Source organism: Nerophis ophidion, linkage group LG04, assembly GCF_033978795.1.
Source record: "Nerophis ophidion isolate RoL-2023_Sa linkage group LG04, RoL_Noph_v1.0, whole genome shotgun sequence".
NCBI classification, from domain to species: domain Eukaryota; kingdom Metazoa; phylum Chordata; class Actinopteri; order Syngnathiformes; family Syngnathidae; genus Nerophis; species Nerophis ophidion.
The window spans coordinates 64,578,799-64,604,090 of NC_084614.1; the positions used below are offsets into that span (position 1 = coordinate 64,578,799).

The 25,292-nt window shown below is 41.0% G+C and overlaps 1 protein-coding gene across 3 annotated transcripts; it reads left to right on the top strand.

Annotated features, from left to right (window-relative positions):
- Nucleotides 1-1,995: 1,995 nt before the first annotated feature.
- Nucleotides 1,996-24,375, top strand: rars1 (arginyl-tRNA synthetase 1). 3 transcript variants are annotated; one of them, XM_061898807.1, is made up of 17 exons: nucleotides 2,004-2,155; nucleotides 3,333-3,416; nucleotides 3,483-3,548; nucleotides 4,289-4,423; nucleotides 6,596-6,784; nucleotides 6,868-6,976; nucleotides 13,799-13,899; nucleotides 13,973-14,094; nucleotides 14,164-14,284; nucleotides 14,344-14,473; nucleotides 18,064-18,168; nucleotides 18,346-18,524; nucleotides 18,595-18,704; nucleotides 19,093-19,198; nucleotides 21,876-22,048; nucleotides 22,118-22,365; nucleotides 23,730-24,375. In XM_061898807.1, exons 1-17 carry the CDS (start codon nucleotides 2,108-2,110, stop codon nucleotides 23,837-23,839), a joined length of 2,136 nt encoding a protein of 711 aa, XP_061754791.1. In that variant the 5' UTR covers nucleotides 2,004-2,107; the 3' UTR covers nucleotides 23,840-24,375. The 3 variants fall into 3 exon arrangements, with proteins under 3 accessions (XP_061754792.1, XP_061754791.1, XP_061754793.1); XM_061898809.1 differs by having other exon boundaries at nucleotides 2,051-2,155; nucleotides 3,411-3,548; XM_061898808.1 differs by lacking the exons at nucleotides 3,333-3,416; nucleotides 3,483-3,548 and having other exon boundaries at nucleotides 1,996-2,155.
- Nucleotides 24,376-25,292: the final 917 nt, after the last annotated feature.

Consider the following 25,292-nt stretch of genomic DNA (forward strand, 5'->3'; position numbering starts at 1 on the left):
TTGCAACTTTTGGTCGCTAATAAAAAAGCCTTGCCTTTACCGGAAGTCGCAGACGATGTGCGCGTGACATCACAGGTTGTGGAGCTCCTCAAATCTGAACATTGTTTCCAATCATGGCGACCAGCAGCGAGAGCGATTCGGACCAAGAAAGCGACGATTTCCCCATTAATTTGAGCGAGGATGAAAGATTTGTGGTTGAGAAAAGTGAGAGTGAAGGACTAGAAAAAAAAAAAAAGAAGATGAGGGCAGTGGGAGCGATTCAGATGTTATTAGATACATTTACTAGGATAATTCTGGAAAATCCCTTATCTGCTTATTGTGTTACTAGTGTTTTAGTGAGATTATATGGTCGTACCTGTACAACCTGAAAGTCGGAGGGGTGTGGTGACCGCCAGTGTCTCCGAGGGAAGCCACGTTTCTCGACGAGGCGAAGGCAGCCGGGCTGAGAATTTTTTTTTCCCCCCTCCTCCACGGTGTAAGCATCCGACAGTCGGGGGCGGCCGGTGGGAGGAGTCAAGAGAGCCCGCAGCTGCAGGAGGAACGACGCAAGCTCTCCGCTCATGTCTACGGTAAGAGCCGACTTATTACCACCATTTTCTCACCGAAACCTGCCGGTTGACATGTGGTAGGGAACCATGTTCGCTTGACCGCTCTGTTCCATAGTAAAGCTTCACCGTCATGTTTCAGAAATGTAAACAAGGAAACACCGGCTGTGTTTGTGTTGCTAAAAGCGGCCGCAATACACCGCTTCCCACCTACATCTTTCTTCTTTGACATCTCCATTATTAATTGAACAAATTGCAAAAGATTCAGCAACACAGTTGTCCAGAATACTGTGTAATTATGCGATTAAAGCAGACGGCTTATAGCTGGGATCGGTGCTGGAACAAAATGTCCGCTACAATCCGTGATGTCATATCGCAACGTTTTCAGCAGGATGATTTAAAACTGCAATTTTGTAGACTAATCTGGCCGTATTGGCATGTGTTGCAATGTTAATATTTCATCATTGATATATAAACTATCAGACTGCATGGTCGGTAGTAGTGGGTTTCAGTAGGCCTTTAAGAAGCATTTAAGTCTCACCTTAAAACTCATTTGTATACTCTAGCCTTTAAATAGACCTCCTTTTTAGACCAGTTGATCTGCCGCTTCTTTTCTTTTTCTCCTCTGTCCCCCCCTCCCTTGTGGAAGGGGTCCGGTCCGATGGCCATGGATGAAGTACTGGCTGTTCAGAGTCGGGACCCAGGATGGACCGCTCGTCGGGACCCAGGATGGACCGCTTGCCTGTGTATCGGTTGGGGACATCTCTACGCTGCTGATCCGACTCTGCTTGGGATGGTTTCCTGTGAATGGGACTCTCGCTGCTGTCTTGGATCCGCTTTGAACTAAACTCTCGCAGCTGTGTTAGAGCCACTATGGATTGAACTTTCACAGTGTCATGTTAGACCCGCTCGACATCCATTGCTTTCGGTCCCCTGGGGGGTCTTCTCCAAGGTTCTCATAGTCATCATTGTCACTGGCGTCCCACTGGGTGTGAGTTCTCCTTGCCCACTGGGTGTGAGTTTTCCTTGCCCTTATGTGGGTTCTTCCTAAGATGTCGTAGTCGTAGTGGTTTGTACAGTCCTTTGAGACATTTGTGATTTAGGGCTATATAAATAAACATTGATTGACACAAAATTGGCCCTAGTGTTTGAATGTGAGTGTGAATGTTGTCTGTCTATCTGTGTTGGCCCTGCGATGAGGTGGCGACTTGTCCAGGGTGTAGCCCGCCTTCCGCCCGATTGTAGCTGAGATGGTTGCCAGCGCCCCCCCCGCAACCCCAAAAGGGAATAATCGGTAGAAAATGGATGTATGGATGGATGATTGATTGATTTTATTATATTCAGCCTGCAAAGACACTTTTATCCACTAGATGGCAACAAGTACAGTCCAAACCCCTTTTACGAGTGGTCATTCAACAGCGAGTAAAATGATTATTTTGGCTGCACCGGAAGTAGTCATAAAAAGTTGGGCTTTACTTCCTGCTGTTAGTTTAGTTTCATCAGCCGCGTCCATTGGGCACACATTTCACTCCAATTGAGTTTTCATCCCCCGGTGCTTCGGAATGATGGGAGACGGTGTGACCGACTTCTCGGCGCGGCAGGAGCAGCAGGTGAGGCCCGCTAGTAGCAACATTTGAAGCTAAACCAGTGTTTCCATCGTGTTGGCGAATGACTGCCCGGCAGTGCCTTGCAAATCCGACACAAATACGCAGACTTGATGGTCAAATATGTTTATGTAAAGTTGTTCTAATTATTTAAACATGTTTTGAACTGGCCGGTGTTACTTTCAAATTCGGCGTTAATTAAAAAGCAAAAAAAAGGATTTTGATACGAAAGTGAGGGCACTGTCGTCGGGTTTGCTATTAGCTCAAGACGGACAGAGCGACGCGTTTTTGACTGAACAATCGCGACTTTTTACTTTGTTTCTTAGATGTTACTTGTTTTTTTTGCATCAATTTCGTACGCCGAATTTCATTTCTACATTTTAGTGATATATGTCAATAATGGCCGACGTGTAGACGGTGTGATATATTTAGAACGGCGCGTCTCTTTGAAATGACTACTTATTTAAAAGGAGTCTTGTCAGACAACGTGTATAATTGTCATCATATTATGTTTTGGTTTCAATTTGAAGCACAATGTTGTTGATTAGACTTGTTTTGTTTTTATCGAAATCTGTTAAATTAAATGTGTTCATACCGCGGTCACAATGGACACGTACTACAAAAGTGTGGTTTAGTTTAGTGCCCTCTTGCGGTCATATTGTGCGCAACACGTGATCATTTATTAAAACTGATTCATTATTTTAATGTAATATGCTATGCGGTATATGCAGAGATACCCTGTAAAATGCTATTTAAGTGACCCCTGGTGCCATTTTAATGAGTATTACATGTTAAAGGCCTACTGAAACCCACTACTACCCACCACGCAGTCTGATAGTCTATATATCAATTATGAAATATTAACATTGCAACACATGCCAATACGGCCTTTTTAGTTTACTAAATTGCAATTTTGAATTTCCCGGGAGTTTCGTCTTGAAGACGTCGTGTAATGATGACGTGTACGTAAGACGTCACAGATTTTAAAGAAATATGAGCGCTGCGCACACACACAGCTATAAGTCGTCTCCTTTAACCACATAATTACACAGTATTTTGGAGATCTGTGTTGCTGAATCTTTTGCAATTTGTTCAATTAATATTGGAAAAGTCAAAGTAGAAAAATGGAGTTGGGAAGCTTTAGCCTTTAGCCACACAAACACACTGTGATTCCTTGTTTAAGATTCCTGAAGGTGAAACTTTACTATGGATCAGAGCGCGGTCAAGCGAACATGAATCACGACGGAATGTCAACCAGCAGGTTTCGGTGAGAAATTTGTGGTAAAAAGTCGCATCTTACCGGAGATCAGCTGAGCTTGTGCCGTCCGTAAAGCTGCCGTCGACTACCCTGAGACACTGCGCGTCAAGACACCCGTGGACACACCCCTCCGACTATAAGGTACTATTAAACTCACTAAAACACTAGCAACACAATAGAAAGATAAGGGATTTACCAGAATTATCCTAGTAAATGTGTCTTAACATTGGAATCCGTCCCAATGCAATCGAGTGTTTTTTTGTTTTTTTTTCCTAGTCCGCCGCTATCAATATCCTCAAACACAAATCTTTCATCCTCGCTCAAATTAATGGGGAAATTGTCGTTTTCTCGGTCCGAATAGCACTTTTTGTTGGAGGCTCCCATTAAAATTAATGTGAATATGTGGGGAGCATTCAACATTTGACGTCATCGTCTGCAACTTCCGGTAGAGGCAGGGCTTTTCTCTTAACACCGAAAGTTGCGAACTTTATCGTGGATGTTCTCTACTAAATCCTTTCAGCAAAAATATGGCAATATCGCGAAATGATCAAGTATGACACATGGAATGGACCTGCTATTCCCGTTTAAATAAAAAAAATCTAATTTCAGTAGGCCTTTAAATTAGGCTTTCAGTTTCATTCTGGTGTATTTTTGGTCAATAAAAGTGTTAATTTTTGATCAGATTACTTCTTGTAAATACTGCAACACACTAAAATGTATGGTTACCTTTTTTACAATAATTAACAATTCTTCTAAGGTTCAGGAGTTTTTTTTTGGATAAATAAGCTGTCCTTTGCATTTGAAATCTCAGTCAATGTTTTGCTACGACCACTGAGTTTTTCTCCCCCCCGTGTGTAGTATACATATTTTTTGATTTTCAGGAGCACGAGATAAAGAGTCTCTCCGCAGAGATCGAGTGTCTAAAGAATCCCCAGAAGTTGAGTCCATCTTCACATTTGGATGATTTACGAGAGGAAAACTCCAGGCTCAAATATCGCCTCAACATCCTCAAGAGGGTGAGTGCCCGAAATTATTATTTTTTATGTTCACAGCAGATGGAATTAATTTTTTCGCACTCATTTCAATTCAACTTTTGTTCGTTTTCATTTGCTTATAATTGTATTAATGTCAGAAACTTTAAATAGGACAGCTTGGTAATAATGGTAAATGTAATGAATATTACAGTGATCAATTTATTAAATATTATTTAATGATTTGAGTCATTAATAGATTAAAAAAACACATTGATTTATTTAAAAAAATATATTGTAAATTAAAGACAAATGCAATAACTCTTAAAATTGTGTACTAATTAAATCAATTCAATACAGACAAATTACAATATATTTATAATACATAAAATGGTTTAATGAATATTACAGTACAATAAAATTGTATTATGGGGCCATAAATATATGAAGATTGTCAGAGCTTTGTCACACTGGTTTCCAGTGAGGGTTGGACTCCACCAAGGCTGCCCTTTGTCACAGATTATGTTTGCAACTTTTATTGACAGAATTTGTAAGTGCAATCAGGGCGCTGAGGGCATCCCGATTGGTCTCTGCTTTTTGCAGATAATGTGGTCCTGTTGGCTTTACCTGGCCAGGATCTTCAGCTCTCACAGGATCGGTTCGCAGCGGAGTGTGAAGTGACTGGGATGAGAATCAGCACCTCCGAGTCCATGGTTCTCACCCGGAAAAGGGCGGAATGCCGTCGTTGTAGAGGAGATCTTGCCCAAAGTGGAGAAGTTCAAGAACTTCTGAGTCTTGTTCACGAGTGAGGGAAGCGTGGATCGTGAGATTGACAGGCAGATTGGTGTGGCGTCTGCAGTGATGCAGAAACTGTATCCGTCCCTCGTGGTGAAGGAGTTGAGTCGGAGTGCAAAGCTCTCAGTTCACCGGTCAATCTACTTTTCCATCCTCACTATGGTCATGAGCTTTGGGTTATGACCGAAAAGAGAAGATCACGGGTACAAGCGTACGAAATGCGTTTCCTTTGTCGGGTGGCGAGGCTCTCCCTTAGAGATGGGGTGAGAAATATAAAAATATTTTGGTGAGTCATATTTTGTAAATGTTTATTTACATTCCTTAATTGTTCCTAAACGGTGCCTGTCCCAAAGCAGTACGACGACTAAACAAACAAAATAGAAGTCATCGTCATGGACCCTCTATATGTGCAAGCTAGCTCTTTAATCAGCTAAAAAAACCTCAAAAACTCCAGGGTGACGTTTTGGTGAATTTACGAAACTGAAACAAAACAAAAAAAAAGCCTGTGTAAGTTTATAATATTAATACACAGTTTGTAAATGTTCTAACATGTTCGCTAATGCTAACAAAGCCAGCTTGATTACATTATGAAAGCAGCACAGATAAATATGCATGAAAACACTCCTACATATGTCACACATGGGACGGTTTAGTAATTATGAATTGTTTTAGTTTTGTACAACTTACAAACGTTGAATGAAGAATCCTTTGAAACAGAAACGCCATACACCAATAGTAGATGAAACGGGATATACTTCCGGTTCAAGGCACAAAACAGGAAGTACATTTTCAACCTGCAGTGAGTGAGCTTATCCAATATATGGCTCCATAGCACAAACAGTAACACCTTTTAGTGTCTGTCGTTGTTAAAAACAGTTTGTTGAATACAAAACATTATGGTCTTTAGTTGAGAAAAATCTATAAATTATATGCACCATTTTATAAGCCGCAGAATTCAAAGCCTGGGGAAAGAGTAGCAGCTTATAGTCCGAAAAATACAGTATAATAAACTCCTTTTCTTTCTTTTAATACGTCCGAAAAATACAGTATAATAAACTCCTTTTCTTTCTTTTAATACGTTATTACTTGCTTATTTTTGTGTTAATGTCAGAAAATTAAAATAGGACAACTTTGTAATAATAAGACATTTTTACAGCGCCCAATTTATTACATAAAATTAAGTCCCATTAATAAGTATTTTATTTTGTAAATTATTTTTATTTTTAATTAATCTCTTAGTCTATTAAAAGTTACAAATAATTTGTAAACCATACATAGTTTTAATGAAAATTACAGAAAAATTCAATTGCTCTATGTAGCTATACATATCGAGAAAAAATGACTATGGAAATGATTTCTGAAGTTACACAGAAAATGACAAATATTAGTTTGGAGTGTAATTGCATGGTTGTGTGTCCTCAGAGTCTCCAGGCGGAAACCCCTCATTGCGAGACCTCCATGATGAACATCAACCAGCGGCTCCAGGAGATTTTTGGCGAGGCCATCAGGGCTTCTTGCCCAGAACTGGACAGCCCGCCGCTGGCCGTCACACCCAACCAGCAGGCCAAGTTTGGAGACTACCAGTGTAACAGCGCCATGGCCATGGCCCAGGTTTGACATCTGCTGCCTGGAATTAGGTTTCTTTTTTTTAGATTAAAGCTACAATAAGTAACAACTACACCTGACTGTTTCAGATGCTGAAAGCAAAAGGTATGAAGGTCAACCCGAGGGAGATCGCAGAGAAGATCATTCGGAACCTTCCGGAAAACGAACTCATCGAGAAAACCGAAATCGCAGGACCAGGTAGACATGATCTGTCTTTCACTTTCAGTCACGCTCCTCACATGTTGGACTGTTAAACTATTACTACTTTACGCACTTTATTTATTTGAACTATGAGGAAATGTTTTATGGCAGCTAAAGTTTAACCCTTGGATTACAACATTTATAAGCTAGGCGTGTCCAAAGTGTGGCCTCATTAGTGACTCGCATCCACATTTTTTTTTATTGGCCTGCAAAACTTTCTGTAAGTACAATTAAACAGGAAAACTACAAAATTGCAAATATTGAGACATATGGATGCTAATGATAATAACAATAATGATAGTACTGTATTTTTACGACTGTAGAGCACACTTAAAATCCTTTTATTTTCTCACAAATCAACAGTGCGCCTAATGAACTGAATAATTCTGGCTGTGCTTACCGTCCTCAAAGCAATTTTATTTGGTAGATGGTATAATGATGAGTGTAACCAGTTGATGACAGTCACACATAAGAGATGTGTAGACTGCGATATGACGCCAGTAAACAACACCAAATATTTGAGAATATAGAACATTTCACACGGCACTCAAAAATCAGTCAAAATGTTTTAGTACGACTTTGGTAAGCTATGAAGCTGCACCGCTTGATGGATTGTCGGAGCATTACGTCTACTGTCGTCAGACGTACTGTGCTACAACATACGAGTATTGTTATGGTGTGTATAAGGACCGCAAAATGGCACTTATTACTCCTATGATGGAGTAGTCGGTAAGCTTATTTTTTCTCTATCTTCTTATGTGACATTCATCTTCTACTGTTGCTATTTCTAATATAAAGTAGCATAAAGTTTTAACTTATATCTTTCAGTAGACTCGCTATGGAAGTGCTAAAAACTACGGGTGTAGTGGTTTTACATAATTCACCCATGGAACTTTTGTTATTCGAGAGTTCCCGTTTGATGTTTTTTCACGCTACACATTTCCGCTGTTGTTGTTGCACTAGTGAGCCATGGATGAGGAGATGCTGCTCCGTCATTTATTTAAGTAAAGTCTGAATGTCATTAAAACAGTTAGCTCCATCTTTTTACAATTCTTCCACTCCCGTTCTCAGCCTTCCCGGTAAGGTTTATTCAGGTGTACTGGAGAGGAGGCTTCGCCGGATAGTCGAACCTCGGATTCAGGAGGAACAGTGTGGTTTTCGTCCTGGTCGTGGAACTGTGGACCAGCTCTATACTCTCGGCAGGGTTCTTGAGGGTGCATGGGAGTTTGCCCAACCAGTCTACATGTGCTTTGTGGACTTGGAGAAGGCATTCGACCGTGTCCCTCGGGAAGTCCTGCGGGGAGTGCTCAGAGAGTATGGGGTATCGGAATGTCTTATTGTGGCAGTCCGCTCCCTGTACGATCAGTGTCAGAGCTTGGTCCGCATTGCTGGCAGTAAGTCGGACACGTTTCCAGTGAAGGTTGGACTCCGCCAAGGCTGCCCTTTGTCACCGATTCTGTTCATAACTTTTATGGACAGAATTTCTAGGCGCAGTCAAGGCGTTGAGGGGTTCCGGTTTGGTGGCCACGGGATTAGGTCTCTGCTTTTTGCAGATGATGTAGTCCTGATGGCTTCATCTGGCCGGGATCTTCAGCTCTCACTGGATCGGTTCGCAGCCGAGTGTGAAGCGACCGGAATGAGAATCAGCACCTCCAAGTCCGAGTCCATGGTTCTCGCCCGGAAAAGGGTGGAGTGCCATCTCCGGGTTGGGGAGGAGACCCTGCCCCAAGTGGAGGAGTTCAAGTACCTAGGAGTCTTGTTCACGAGTGGGGGAAGAGTGGATCGTGAGATCGACAGGCGGATCGGTGCGGCGTCTTCAGTAATGCGGACGTTGTATCGATCCGTTGTGGTGAAGAAGGAGCTGAGCCGGAAGGCAAAGCTCTCAATTTACCGGTCGATCTACGTTCCCATCCTCACCTATGGTCATGAGCTTTGGGTCATGACCGAAAGGATAAGATCTCGGGTACAAGCGGCCGAAATGAGTTTCCTCCGCCGGGTGGCGGGGCTCTCCCTTAGAGATAGGGTGAGAAGCTCTGCCATCCGGGAGGAGCTCAACGTAAAGCCGCTGCTCCTCCACATCGAGAGGAGCTAGATGAGGTGGTTCGGGCATCTGGTCAGGATGCCACCCGAACGCCTCCCTAGGGATGTGTTTAGGGCACGTCCAGCTGGTAGGAGGCCACGGGGAAGACCCAGGACACGTTGGAAAGACTATGTCTCCCGGCTGGCCTGGGAACGCCTCGGGATCCCCCGGGAAGAGCTAGACGAAGTGGCTGGAGATAGGGAAGTCTGGGCTTCCCTGCTTAGGCTGCTGCCCCCGCGACCCGACCTCGGATAAGCGGAAGATGATGGATGGATGGCACTCCCGTTCTTGCACGCTATACTGCTACAACAAAGATGACGGGGAGAAGACGCTGCCGAAGGTGAGCCACGTAAATAAGACCACCCACTAAACGGCGTATCCTGAAGTGACGTCAAAAAGGCGGCTTGAAGATGATCTGTAAAACATAATCTATGTAACATTTTGACCAAAGAACCACCATTACATGTTATGTAGACCACAAGGAAGTGTTATTAATGTAGAAAAAAATCATAATATGACCACTTCCGGTACGCCTTTTGTATGAAAATAGACCTGAATAAACCCGCTCATCGGCAGTGCACCTTATAATCCGGTGCGCCCTATGGTCTGTAAAATATGGTACTCTTTGAACATGTTTTTTCATTTAAGTACGTATCACATCTTTGCATATCAATATTGAATTGGTTTTAGCGTTTTTGCAAAATAGAAAATATCTAAATGGCGGCCACTGATTTTTCGGTACAGTTATCCCTAGCGCACTTTCACTACAAATGAAACTCAAAAAAATTGAATACTGTTTAAAAAATACATTTATTTCAGCAATTCAACTTTAAATATGAAACTAATATCAATCAATCAATGATTATTTTATATAGCCCTAAATCACTAGTGTCTCAAGGCTGTACAAACCACAACAACATCCTCGGTAGAGCCCACATAAGGGCAAGGAAAACTCTCACACACGGTGGGACTCACACCCAGTGGGACGTCGGTGACAATGATGAAAATGAGAAACCTTGGAGAGGACCGCAATATGTGATATAAACTCATTAAATACAAAGTGAGATATGTCAAACCTTTATTTTTGATCATAAAGATAACCATGGTTTACAGTTTTTAACAACCCAACATTTTTAGAAATGTTCGATTCGAGTTTTACATGAGATGTAAGTGATAATCATCAAACTTATATCAAAATAGGTATTTTCAAAATGTCTTGAAATATCTTGAGTTGCATGTTTGGAGCCTTTGACATTTATTAGTTTAACCTTGTAAATCTAATTGCATGGAATAAACAAACCTTTGCATGATATTCTATTTTTTGAGTTTCACCTTTTATATCAGAGATTTGTGTTTGTTTTTAAAGCATACTCTACGTATTTCTGTCCAAAATTAGGCTTTTGAAGCACAATAATATCTACCGTATTTTCCGGACTATAGAGTAGTCACTAGTATACAAGCCACGCTCACTTAATTTTATCGGGACCAGATATATATGTTGCGAAAATAATATTTACACAGATTATGTACTTTTTCATTTACATAGATTGTTTTCAAGTTGTGTCTGTCACGTGGCTAGTCAAACAAAACAGAAATCATCGTCATGGACCCACTAGCTGCGGAAGCTATCTCTCCAATCAGCTAGACAGACTTGGGGAATTTACTGAGAAGTTTTTGAAACTGAAACAATACCAAAATACTGCCATTGTACGTTAATAATACTAACACGGCCAATCGTCGCTAGCGTCATTACATTACGATAGCACATATAAATATGCATAAGAACACTCCTAAAGACATCACACATGAGTGTTTGTGAGTTTGACAATATAACTAAATCAATTCATACTTACTAAATGTTGCTTGGAATGAAGAATGAAGGATCCATACGATGAAAACGCTATGGACGGCGAGAAGACTGAACAGCACATAAGGTTAAAAGCAGTAAATGAAAGTACACTGCAGCACCTGCAGTGAGCAAATTTGTCAAGATGGCGCCATAGCACGATCAATAAAACACCCTATAGGTCAGGGGTGACCACACTTTTTCTGCAGGCGAGCTACTTTTCATGTGACCAAGTGGAAGGGATCTACCTCATTCATATATATAACTTATATTTATTTATTTATGAAAGACATGTTTTTGTTAACAAGTTACAGATGTTTAATGATAATACAAACATGTTTAACACATTTAGTTTCCTTTCTTTCATGAAGACAAGAATATAAGTTGGTGTCTTACCTGATTTTGATGACTTGCATTGATAGAAACCAGACGGTAGTGATGGTAATGGCCACATTTTCAAATGGAGGAGAAAAAAAGTCCTAATTTCTGTCCAATACCACAAATAAGATGCCATTTTTGGCATCTTATTTGTCTAGCTTCGACACTCGTTTTTATACACTTTACAAGAAATACATTCGTGGCAAACTCTGTAGCTTGCTAGCTTGTGCACCCGGCTTTCTTATTTGGTTAGCGCAGGCAGGATGAAGCAGCGCTTTTATTGTGAAGATAGGAACTGTGCAGTCAGTCTTTAGAGTTTGGACGGCAAGTACAGCACAAGGTTTGTGTTGTGGTTTGTGCAGCCCTTTGAGACACTGGTGATTTATGGCTATTTAAGTAAACATTGATTGAAGTATCTGTTGAAATAAGTGTTTCTCGCCTTCCTGTTGGTCTTTTTTTCTTAATAATGATCTCGCAGCAGCCAGCGTCATCTCAGAAGACACTCAGGTGCCGTGAATGTCAATCAAGTGACAAAAGTGACGTTCTGTTGGAGATCGATGATCGCTAATTTTTAGGCTTATTTTTTTTTATGCCTGGCGATCGACTGATAGCTTGTGATGGACGTAATGGGCACGCCTGCTATAGATCAGGGGTCACCAACGCAGTGCCCGCGGGCACCAAGTAGCCCGTAAGGACTAGATGAGTTGCCCGCTGGCCTGTTCTAAAAATAGCTGAAATAGCAGCACTTTCCAGTGAGCTGCTTCTATTTTTTTATTTTATTTATTCACTAGCAAGCTGGTCTCGCTTTGCTCGACAATTTTAATTCTAAGAGAGACAAAACTCAAATAGAATTTGAAAACCCAAGAAAATATTTTAAAGACTTGGTCTTCACTTGTTTAAATAAATTCATTTATTTTTTTACTTTGCTTCTTATAACTTTCAGAAAGACTATTTTAGAGAAAAAAATACAACCTTAAAAATGATTTTAGGATTTTTAAACACTTATACGTTTTTACCTTTTTAAAATACTTCCTCTTCTTTCCTGACAGTTTAAATCAATGTTCAAGTATTTTTATTATTTATTGTAAGGAATAATAAATACATTTTAATTTAATTATTCATTTTAGCTTCTGTTTTTTCGACAAAGAATATTTGTGAAATATTTCTTCAAACTTATTATGATTAAAATTCAAAACAATTATTCTGGCAAATCTAGAAAATCTGTAGAATCAAATTTAAATCTTATTTCAAAGTCTTTTGAATTTCTTTTAAAAAATTTTGTTCTGGAAAAACTACAAGAAAAAATTATTTGTCTTTGTTAGAAATATAGCTTAGACCAATTCGTTATATATTCTAACAAAGGATTTTGACCTATTTAAAACATGTCATCAAAATTCTAAAATTAATCTTAATCAGGAAAAATTACTAATGATGTTACATGAATTCTTTTTTTATCCTTTTCAAAAAGATTCTAATTAGGTAGTTTTTCATTCATTTTTTTCGGTTGAATGTAGAATTTTAAAGAGTCGAAATTGAAGATAAACTATTTTTCGAAATGTTATTTTCATTTTTTTCGTGTTTTCTCCTCTTTCAAACCGTTCAATTAAGTACTTTTTTCATCATTTATTCTCTACAAAAAACCTTCCGTAAAAGGAAAATAAATGTACGACTGATTAACAGACAGAAATACCCATTTTTTTTTATATATATATATATATAGATTTATTTATTAAAGGTAAATAGAGCAAATTGGCTATTTCTGGCAATTTATTTAAGTGTATCAAACTGGTAGCCCTTTGCATTAATCAGTACCCAAGAAGTAGCTCTTTGTTTCAAAAAGGTTGGTGACCCCTGCTATAGATGTATATGTTATAACTTTTTGTATTATGGCCGTCATCGAAGATAAATCCATAAATTAGCCGCACTGTTTTATAAGCCGTAGAATTCAAAGTTTAGGAAAAATTAGCGACTTATAGTCCAAAATGTAGGGTAAATGTATTAAAAAAACATCAATATCACAGTGTCATTGGCCACTAGAATCCACCAAACCAATCAGGTATCATGGCCACTGAGAGTCTGTCTCATGCAGCATCACTGTATTGGACTATCCATCCATCCATTTTCTACCGCTTATTCCTTTTTGGGGCCACGGGAGGCGCTGGTGCCTATCTCAGCTACAATCGGGTGGAAGGCGGCGTACACCCTGGACAAGTCGCCACCTCATCGCTGGGCTGTATTGGACTAAAGGAGTGTAAATCTGACTGTGGGTGTTTAGAGAGCTCTCTTTGTTAAAAAAATATATTTAGGTCATAAATATTTTTTTTATGCTTGAACTATGCAAATATTTAATTAATAATTAACCACGGTCAGGCCAGTTCCGGAAGCGATAAACAAGGGTTTAACCTCACGCAGTCAAGAGAATAAAGTTATATTTAGAGTCCATGACCTGCAGTTCCTTCCTTTTACCACTTGCGTCGCCAAACCTCACGTCAAAGTGTGCGCTCACTTGCTGTAGGCTTCATCAACATCCACCTGAAGAGAGCGTTTGTGTCTAGGCTGTTAAGCAACCTGCTGGTCAACGGTGTGCAGCCACCCCCACTGGCCTTCAGGAAGCGGGTAGGTACCCCCCTGCCCCTCCATCCTAACCTGTGTACCCAACTCAGCGCATCACGTGTGTGTGCGTGTTCAGGTCGTGGTAGACTTCTCATCTCCCAACATCGCCAAAGAGATGCATGTAGGTCACCTGCGCTCCACCATCATCGGGGAAAGCATGTGTCGACTCTTTGAGTTTCTGGGCTACGACGTGGTCAGGTGGGTGTCCCATCAAAAGCTGCAATTACAACAATGTTGGAAAGAGGTTCCCTCATGTTGTCCTCTCAGGTTGAACCATGTTGGAGATTGGGGAACACAGTTCGGCATGCTCATCGCACACCTCCAGGACAAATTCCCAAACTACCTGACGGTGTCGCCGCCCATCGGGGACTTGCAGGCCTTTTACAAAGTGAGTCCTCGCTTAATGATCATTAAAAAAAACAAAAACATATCGTCCTCCATCTTCAGGAGTCCAAAAAGCGTTTTGACGAGGAGGAGGACTTCAAGAAGCGAGCGTACCAGTGTGTGGTCAGGCTGCAGAGCAAAGAAGCAGACTTCCTCAAAGCCTGGAACCTCATCTGTGACGTCTCCAGGAAAGGTAAGTTTGTGGTACTGGGTGAGGACACCATAACCTAAATCAATCAAAATGTATTTATTTAGCCCCGAATCACAAGTACCTTGAAAGACTATTTACAAGCTCACGACGACATCCCCTGATCTAACCCCCCAATCATTGCTAATTTTGTCCTAACAAGCATTATTAATCACTTATTTATTAGATGGTCATCTGATTGAAACGATAAATTAATACTGAAAACACTGTACTGTATTGTAAAATAATAAAGTATTGTGTAATTGGGGGTACCTATACCACTTTTTCACTTCTTATACGATATCAACATTGTCGGCCGATACAGTATCAGCAGGAACCATCGTACAAACTTAAATTATTTTGGGAGTGTGGAATGTTCGAAAATAGTTGATCAACTGAACTTACTCAGAACAATGGTAAGTATGAAAACACTGACCAGATTTATGTTTTTAAGTGGAGCGTTAATTTGTGTTTTGCGACACTTAGAGGTCATAATTAAATTAAGGGCATGATACAGTAAGTTGAATGATTCAGACTAGTTTTGTTACTGAACAATTTTCAATAGGCTTCTGCCTTGGATACTTTATATGTAAGTATTGTGCAACTATAATTATTTCTTACTTGTTTATATTGACAAATGTGGTGTTTAAGATTGCAATATTGTTCAATTAATGACACTTTTTATATATGTCTAGCTTGTTTGCTTAGCTGTTGTGTAGCTGCCTAAATGACGTAACTAAAATATGAGAAAAGACCAACCATGTGTGCTTATTTGAAATGTTAACTTGCTGTGTAACTTTGCACAAGTTAACGTGGTGCAGGACGGATGCTTGTTTTTTCGCTGATACCGGGCTAGTGGTTAACTCCTATTGTGTTAAGTTAAAGTACCAATGATTGTCACACACACACTTGGATGTTTCTAAATTATTCTCTGCATTTGACCCATCACACTTGATCACCCCCTGGGAGGTGAGGGGAGCAGTGAGCAGCAGCCGTGGCCGCGCCCGGGAATAATTTTTGGTGATTTAACCCCCAATTCCAACCCTTGATGCTGAGTGCTAAGCAGGGAGGTAATGGGTCCCATTTTTATAGTCTTTGGTATGACTCGGCTGGGGTTTGAACTCACAACCTCCCGATCTATATTTAGTCAAATGTTTCATGTTTTTAATTAATGCATCATTTAATGGGTGGAAGGTTTGATTTGCTGGCTGTATTTTTGTCGCTTAAATTAGCAAGATTAAAGGGGAACTGCACTTTTTGGGAGAGTTTTGCCTTTTATATATTTGCCTTTATATGAGACAAGCACACATGGTTTTCTTTTTTTTATGCATTCTAACTCCTAAACGTTAGCTGACAATGGAGCTAATGGAATTCGCTCTATTTTGCCTAAAAGGGGCTTTAAAAAAACATCCAAAAAACTCCATCGTTTTATATGCACACTGTAGGATAGATAGTACTAGATAGTACTTTGATTCCTTCTGGAAAATTAAAAACGATATATGTAGTAACAGGCAAATCTTATAACATGTAATATTTACACATTTCTGAGCTTGAACGTAACGAGGATGAGCTACAAGTTTTAGATAGAGATGGAATTTATGACTCTTTGAAAGGAGCAGTTCCTTTTAAAAAGCTGTTCAAAAGACTGTCTTGTTTTTGTATGTATATACATATACATGGCTTCACGGTGGCAGAGGGGTTAGTGCGTCTGCCTCACAATACGAAGGTCCTGCAGTCCTGGGTTCAAATCCAGGCTCGGGATCTTTCTGTGTGGAGTTTGCATGTTCTCCCCGTGAATGCGTGGGTTCCCTCCGGGTACTCCGGCTTCCTCCCACTTCCAAAGACATGCACCTGGGGATAGGTTGATTGCCAACACTAAATTGGCCCTAGTATGTGAATGTGAGTGTGAATGTTGTCTGTCTATCTGTGTTGGCCCTGCGATGAAGTGGCGACTTGTCCAGGGTGTACCCTGCCTTCCGCCCGATTGTAGCTGAGATCGGCGCCAGCCCCCCCCCCGCGACCCCGAAAGTGAATAAGCGGTAGAAAATGGATGGAGGGGATGGGATACATATACATTTTTTTTTCCTTAAGCAGCTTGTTTTCATCACAATCACTCGTGGCAGTAATGGCATGGAAGTTTGGTTAATAAATCAAAATGAAAACATTACACTAATATAAACACTGTAATAATAATGTAATCTGACTTTTGTTTCCATTGTAACCATTCCACAAGGTGGTGCCATTTCCCATTCATTGATAGTGACATCACTTCACCTTGCATGTCATCACCCCCACAGATTTCGCGGAAATTCATCCAAATGCAACATTTCCTTTGACTTAGGTTAATTTTGTTTGGTTTTCCAGTTGCTGATTGATATATATTTCTAATTCCAAATACAGTGGCCAAAAAGCTCCAGTAGGTTTAGGTGCTTTAACTGCCTGCGTGAGTGCGTGTGTATGATAGCTTTCACATGAATAGAGCCTCTGGAAAGATTCCAATACAGTGATGTCATTACTCCTTCAATAAATACTGTCAAAAGAGTTGGTTCTGAGAGGGCAGTATGGACAATTTGCATAAAAGACAACTCTCAAGCAAAACATACAACTGCGACTCGGTTCTCATCGTTCACTTGAAAGAGCTGTTAAAAAAACTACTCGTTCGTGAACGGCACATCTCAAGTTTTAAAAGCTGTGTGCTAAACGGATCCAGCTTTAGTGAAACAACGCAACATGCATCAGTATTGCTAAGTGCTGAACAAAAAACATGAACTTACTGTACTATTTCTTCTCACTGGGATGTCTACTGAAAGTATGGTCATATTTAAGATGTCAATAAACTTCTCAATCAATCAATCCCATTTAGAATACTAATTAATCATACTCCTCATGCCAGTAGAAAAAATACCAAGCGTCTTTTTGTGGCTTTCTTGCCATCTCCGGGTCTTAGATGAATGTCAAAGTTGACTAACTTCTCACTCAGTCTACGGCAACGACCTTTTTATATTCAAATGAGAGGCATGATTTATAATCTACAGTTAACTTTTACCAACTCCGAGGCGATGCAGCAGCAGCTCAGCATGTCAATACAGTAGCTGCTAGTATAAGCAAGTTTGCTCTCTGTGCTCCAGACGCCACTAAAAGTAGTTCCTTGGCATTAGTGCTTGTAATAACAATATTGCCAGTACTTGTTTAATATTCAGGTCACAAGATGCAAATGGAGTGTTGTTGGTGGTTATTTTAGAGGACCATGGGTGGAATAGTGTACTCTCATTAGCTGCATTGTTGCCCAACTGAAACTTGCTGTATTTTACAAATTTAGATTGCATAAATAAAATAAATGCATCTGTGTTCTTGTCTTACATAAGCATAGTAAATGATAGCCAAAATTGCAAAAAAGCACAGTTCCCCTCTAAGCAAAACATGTATAAACCAATTTTTACAGCAGGTTGCAAAGTTGTTCATTTAAGTGTTAGGACACACAAGCATGGTGACATACAATGGCTGTGTCACACTTTTAGGTGTTAATGCAGTCTACTGTAAGCTTGACTTCACATCCATGCTTTTAAGTGTTTTTATGCAAGCTTTGTATGTTTCAGAGTTCCAGAAAGTTTACGAATGCCTGGACGTACACATCACAGAGCGAGGGGAGTCTTATTACCAGGAGATGATGAAGGAGGTGGTAAAGGAGTTTGATCAGAAAGGTGGGTCTTTCTGCTGCTTGAGTCAATGTGCAGTTGTAGTATGGCCACTAAGGGGCAATGTTGCCTCATATATATTTTTTCCGTTAATGTCTAACCCTCACTCATGCTCTGTTAATCATCATTTTGTCTCCTTTTGCTGCCCCCTGCTGTTACCCATTCATTAATGCACATCTACAGGCCTGACCGAGATGGACGAGGGTCGCAAGATTGTGTTCGCCCCGGGTCAGTCCATCCCACTCACCATCGTCAAGTCGGACGGCGGCTACACCTACGACACGTCGGACCTCGCTGCTATACGCCAGCGGATCTTCGACGAGAAGGCCGACATCATCATCTACGTGACGGACAGCGGGCAGGTGGGCACACACAGGAAGGAGGAGACACAGGGCGTGGCAGTGATTGATGATACTGTGCGCTTTTTCCAAGGCCACACACTTCCAGGTGGTGTTTGCTGCCGCTAAGATGATCGGCTGGTATGACCCCGAGGTGACCCGTGTGGAACATGCGGGATTCGGAGTGGTGCTGGGCGAAGACAAGTAAGATTAATTAAGTAATTATCTATAGTGACGATTGACTTGTGATATTACACTGGAAATTACTTCCAGCATGCCAACAGTCAAAATGATAATATGAACTTTAATGAATGGGACCTTTTTCTGTGAAAGACTAAATAAGAGTAAACTGGCCCCAGGATGTCGGCTACGCTCCCAAGTCTTATTAGAAATTCATCACAAGGTTTTCATAAAGTCCAGACAATGAGAGTAAGTACTGGAAGGATGGGAGATTATCGATTTTCTGATGTTTGCACGACATCTTAATTGGGCCGTTTGTCGTCTGCAAGGTTATTGGAAGCGACGTGCCTTTTGGGACAACCTGTTAGCGCCTGCTTGCCCTTCTTTACACACTCTTGTTTCGCTCGCTCAGGAAGAAGTTTAAGACTCGCTCTGGCGAAACGGTGCGACTCATGGACCTGCTGGAGGAGGGACTGAAGAGATCCATGGACAAACTTAAAGATAAAGAGCGAGACAAGGTAGGAAAGTGTCTGGTTTCCCTTATTAAGTTAAAGTACCAATGATTGTCACACACACCAAGTGTGGCGAAATTATTTTCTGCATTTGACCCATCACCCTTGATCACCCCCTGGGAGGTGAGGGGAGCAGTGGGCAGCAGCGGTGGCTGCGCCAGGAAGTCATTTTTGGTGGTTTAACCCCCAATTCCAACCCTTGATGCTGAGTGCCAAGCAGGGAGGTAATGGGTCTCATTTTTATAGTCTTTGGTATGACTCGGCCGCAGTTTGAACTCAGGACTGAGTCTGACGATATTTTTAACACTTATTGCCAATTTTAAGCTAACAACCGGCCCAAGTCAACAGGTGTTCCATTTTTCATTCTCCACCAGTACACTTTCAGGCATGGACGTTGTGGTTGTTACCATGAACTTCAAATCAAAACCATGCAAACATAAAACATTACCACCAGCAGGTCGCTGCAGCATGAATAGATATGTAAAGCCTGTTATGTGTGCACTATTGACTAGTGATGCACTGAAAGCTTGTCCGCCGAAAAAAAGACTTTCATCATCGAAAACAGTGTTTCCATAACCAGATGAGGTCAACAATACACACGCGGTTGTCTGGGGCGTAGTCAGCATGTCTGTGATGTGGACCTAACTTTAATACATCCCACATATACCTGCAGACAAGGATCTACAAAATGTGCCAATACTAAGAAGATAGTGGCGGCTTTCAAGGAAAGAAAGTCCAATTGGAGCAACAGCGTGAAGCAAGTGTGATGTCATGCTCGCATCTTTTGTCGCCCACATTGAAGGACAGAAGTTCTAAACCCGAGTACAGTCTATAATGTCTAAACTATATTTGTTTCCAGTTTTTTTTTAATAAAGTAAGTCTTTAGACCAGTGGTCCTCAAACCTTTTTCACCAAGTACCACTTCAGGTGGTACTAGAGGTGGGAATCACGATTTGATTATGATTCAATTAAAAATTGTTTATTGATGCATATTTAATTTATGTACAGTTTTACATTTCTTTTCATTTCAGTAAACAAGTGTTTGTCATTTGTAATCTAAAAAACACAATTCATTCGAAATAAGAAACAGTCAAGTAACTCCTGCATGTATTAAATTATTGAAAATGTGTGCAAAACTGGGACATATATACGTGCCTAACAGTAAAAGAGCTGGTCAGGTCGCACATTTTAGAACTGTCTGCATTACTTTATTTACAATACATAATACAATACATGAATCGATTATCAACGTTTACTAATCGGTTCCGTAATCGTCCTTGTCCGAATTTCAATGCATCTAAAAATCGATAATATCCCCCACGTATAATAATGACCAACATTAGTAGTAGGCCTAAGTATTCAAACAAGGCAGAGGTTTTATTTAACAAGTACATTTAATATTTTGGCCACTATAACATTACACACAGTTTGAAAAGTAACACTGTTTAAATATTGGAAAACGAAACGCTACTTTAGTCAAGTGGTCTTTGATGTACCCATAGATGGACCCTATGTATCACTAGTGGTACACGTACCATCCATCCATCATCTTCCGCTTATCCGAGGTCGGGTCGTGGGGGCAGCAGCCTAAGCAGGGAAGCCCAGACTTCCCTCTCCCCAGCCACTTTGTCTAGCTCTTCCCGGGGGATCCCGAGGCGTTCCCAGGCCAGCCGGGAGACATAGTCTTCCCAACGTGTCCTGGGTCTTCCCCATGGCCTCCTACCGGTTGGACGTGCCCTAAACACCTCCCTAGGGAGGCGTTCAGGTGGCATCCTGACCAGATGCCCGAGCCACCTCATCTGGCTCCTCTCGATGTGGAGGAGCAGTACCACAATTGAGAATTACTCCTCTAGAGTCTAGACACTTGAAAAATTGTCAACAAAGTACAATAAAAAACAAAAATTGAAAATATAGCAATATCATATAAAATATGTTAATGATAACACATTTGTTTTTAAATGAATTTATACATTTTTTGAGCCTGTTTAAAGAAATGATATCATAGCAAACTATACGATGACATCATGGTTACCACGCCCCAACCATGCCCTGAAATTTATGGATTTCTGATTGATCACATAGCATTTTTAATGATGCCATCGACAATACTTTTATAGTAACAATGGAGGCATAATGCAGTTCCTGTTGCCTGGAAGTAGACCCAGTGAAGTTCTCCAAAGTTAGTGACGTTGAATAATTAGCTTGTCAATACATTACAACTTTGGTGTGTTCAGAAGGTTTTTTTTTTTAGCTTTTAAACTGCTGGTGTGACTCGGAACTTCTGCCTTAATTCCCCCTTCCTCTTCTTTTCATTAGTTAAAAGAAGGTTCTTGTTTGTCCAGTCAGATATTGCAACTCTGTCAGCTTTTTGCTCTGACCTCCTCTCTGGTCCCTGAGGCTCTGCTCGTCCTGGCCGTGCGCTCCAGCTGTTGTTGGACCGACAAAACAAAGCAAGCCTGACTCAGTTGAGAGCGTGTCAGGAACACAATGTGATGTGTAGTCGAAGTGTTAACAAGCCGACACGGCGTAAGGTTGTGCTGGGTGAAGGCCTTGCCAACAGCGTGGCCTGTCTGGGTGGATGCCCACTTTTACCATCTGCTTACCCGCCACCCACCGCCTCATTAAAACCAACCTCAGCCTCTGAACTTGCCAGAATTCCTTTTAATCTATCGATTCTTTGCAGGTTCTGACCCCAGAGGAGCTGATCAAAGCTCAGAGGTCAGTTGCGTTCGGATGCATCAAATATGCCGACCTCTCTCACAACCGCATCAACGACTACGTCTTCTCCTTCGACAAGATGCTGGACGACCGCGGCAACACGGCGGCGTACCTTCTCTACGCCTTCACTCGCATCAGGTGAGCCCTGACTTCTTTGTGTCTCTCGGCATCTAGCTGCGGAACACGATATATTTGTGTATAATTTAGGTCCATTGCTCGCTTGGCGAACATCGACGAGGCCACGCTGAGGAAGGCGGCCGAGACCACTGAGGTACTTTTGGACCACGAGAAGGAGTGGAAGCTGGGGAAGTGCATCCTTCGCTTTCCAGAGATCCTGCAGAAGATTCTGGACGACCTGCTGCTACACACACTCTGCGACTACCTGTATGAGCTGGCCACCACCTTCACCGAGTTCTACGACAGCTGCTACTGCGTGGAGAAGGACCGGCAAACAGGTACAAGGATCAGAGCGAGAGCCTCCTAAAAATTAAAGGCCTACTGAAATGAGATTTTCTTATTTAAACGGGGATAGCAGGTCCATTCTATGTGTCATACTTGATCATTTCGTGATATTGCCATATTTTTGCTGACAGGATTTAGTACAGAACATCCACGATAAAGTTTGCAACTTTCGCTGTTAAGAGAAAAGCTCTGCCTCTACCGGAAGTTGCAGACAATGACGTCACAAGTGTGAGGGCTCCTCACATATTCACATTGTTTATAATGGGAGCCTCCAACAAAAAGTGCTATTTGGACAGAGAAAACGACAATTTTCCCATTAATTTGAGCGAGGATGAAAGATTCGTGTTTGAGGATATTGATAGCGACGGACTAGGAAAAAAAAAAAACGCGATTGCATTGGGACGGATTCTGATGTTTTTAAACACATTTACTAGGATAATTCTGGGAAATCCCTTATCTTTCTATTGTGTTGCTAATGTTTTAGTGAGTTTAACAGTACCTGATAGTCGGAAGGGTGTCTCCACGGGTGTCTTGACGCCAATGCCTCAGGGGAGTCGACGGCAGCTATGGACGGGGAAAGCTCAGCTTTTCTCCGGTAAGAAGCAACTTTTTAACCACAATTTTCTCACCGAAACCTGCTGGTTGACATTCCGTCGTGATTCACGTTCGCTTGACCGCGCTCTGATCCATGGTAAATTTTCACATCCAGGAATTTTAAACAAGGAATCATCGTGTGTTTGTGTGGCTAAAGGCTAAAGCTTCCCAACGATAATCTTTCTAATTTGACTTCTCCAATATTAATTGAACAAATTGCAAAAGATTCAGCAACACAGATGTCCAAAATACTGTGTAATTATGCGGTTAAAGCAGACGACTTTTAGCTGTGTGTGTGTGCTGCGCTCATACTTCTTAAAAACCATTGACGTCATCATTACACGACGTTTTCAAGACGAAACTCCGGGAAATTTAAAATTGCAATTTAGTAAACTAAAAAGGCCGTATTGGCATGTGTTGCAATGTTAATATTTCATCATTGATATATAAACTATCAGACTGCGTGGTCGGTAGTAGTGGGTTTCAGTAGGCCTTTAACAGTGTAACACAGCGGGATTGGCACACAATACTAGCTCCGATTAGCACTTCACCCCTGCTGCGCACGGCAGTGTTAGCACTTCAGGCTTAGCTGTTTAATTATGCTAATTCTCCCTTAGCACTGCAAGGTAATGTACTACAAACCCCATGGGGTTGGGTATTGTTTCTGTTCTAGCAAGTTTTTTTTTTTTTTTTCCCCCTCCTTTTCCAAATTAATGTTATGGAAGTGAAATCGCATAATTGTTCTATTTACATTTTTTCTTAGGTGAGGTGGTGAAGGTGAACATGTGGAGGATGCTGCTCTGTGATGCGGCGGCTTCCATAATGGCCAAAGGTTTTGACATTCTTGGCATTAACCCGGTCCAGAGGATGTGAGCCTCGCTGCATTTCTGTATGATCAAATCACTCATGATTGAGGACCTTTTTTTTTTTTTATTAAAAAGAAATATTGAAAACAAGCGATGTATCTTATCTCGGGATATTAGTTAGCTACATGTTCCAAATGACATCACTTTTGTGTGACTGTGGGGTATATTTAATTAAAAGGCTTTACACACTGCAAGTACCTTTGCCAGAGTCTATTTTACCCAGCAGGAGGGCTTTGTGGCTGTGTGGATATAACACTTGGATGACTTTGGTAGTTGGCACAAATCATAGGATAGTTGTTTTATGAGTTCTTATGCCTCAGGGACAGAACACTTTGTTTAAAAAAACAAAACATCCTTTTTGTCAACCAGAATGTCACAGCTGCGAATTTGGCTGTATGGTAAATTTATAAAAAGTCCGCTGTCAAATGATGTATCACTTCCATGCATCATTTAAGTTTACTTTTAAAATAAAAAAAACCCTGATATTTTGACACAAATGCATTTTGATTGCTAGAACGTCATAAAGGAACATGTTTTACTTGAGTGTGTGTCATTTATTTGTTCAACATTTGCTCACAGTGTTTAGTACGATCAGGGTGTATTTTGAAGTGAGCACACCATTCACTTACCAAATAGCCACCTGCTCCACCTTTTCAGGTAACCGACCTCGTTAAAAGTCCGTGTACAGTGTTTATACACGATTAATGCAGTGTTTTTTGACAAGTTTATTTTGACAAACCTAATAAAAGATACCCTGAAGCTGCTGTAAATGATTAGAGAATAAGGGCACAGCGTCAACACTCAGGACTTTTGTGACTTTGGACTAAATTGCAACCTGGACAACATCTTGGGGACGCCGTCTGCTCTGCATGGCAAACCATGATGAATTTGAAGACCGGAAATAGACCATGATAGTAAAAGTAACTTATTTTTTCACTTGATCAAATAAACATTTTAACATGGATTGTCCCTAGTTGCAAGCGACTGGCAAAGTTGCCCCTTAGAGGATAGTGCAAGTTCTCCCACTTAAAAATCATGGAGGGGTCTGAAATTTTCATGGTAGGTGGATTTCCACTCTGAGAGAAAACCTAAAACGAAATATCCAGAAATCACAATCTATAAATTTTTAACAATGTATTTGTGTGATAAAGCTGAAAATAAGTATTTAAACACCAACATTAATATTTGGTAGAGTAGCCTTTGTTTGCAATTACAGAGGTCAAACGTTTCCTGTAGTTCTTCACCAGGTTTGCAGACTGCAGGAGGGATTTTGGCCCACTCCTCCACACAGATCTTCTCTAGATCAGTCAGGTTTCTGGGCTGTCGCTGAGTAACACAGACTTTCATCTCCCTCCAAATATTTTCAATTGGTTTTAGGTCTGGTGACTAGCTAGGCCACTCCAGAACCTTGATATGGTTCTTACAAAGCCACTTCTTGGTTTTCCTGGCTGTGTGCTTTA

Coding starts and splice junctions, on each gene's coding strand:
- rars1 (XM_061898807.1), top strand. CDS start 2,108: ATGATGGGAGACGGTGTGACCGACTTCTCGGCGCGGCAGGAGCAGCAG. Junction 14,285..14,343: donor ACTTGCAGGCCTTTTACAAA/GTGAGTCCTCGC, acceptor CTCCATCTTCAG/GAGTCCAAAAAGCGTTTTGA. Junction 18,705..19,092: donor GTGGTGCTGGGCGAAGACAA/GTAAGATTAATT, acceptor TCGCTCGCTCAG/GAAGAAGTTTAAGACTCGCT.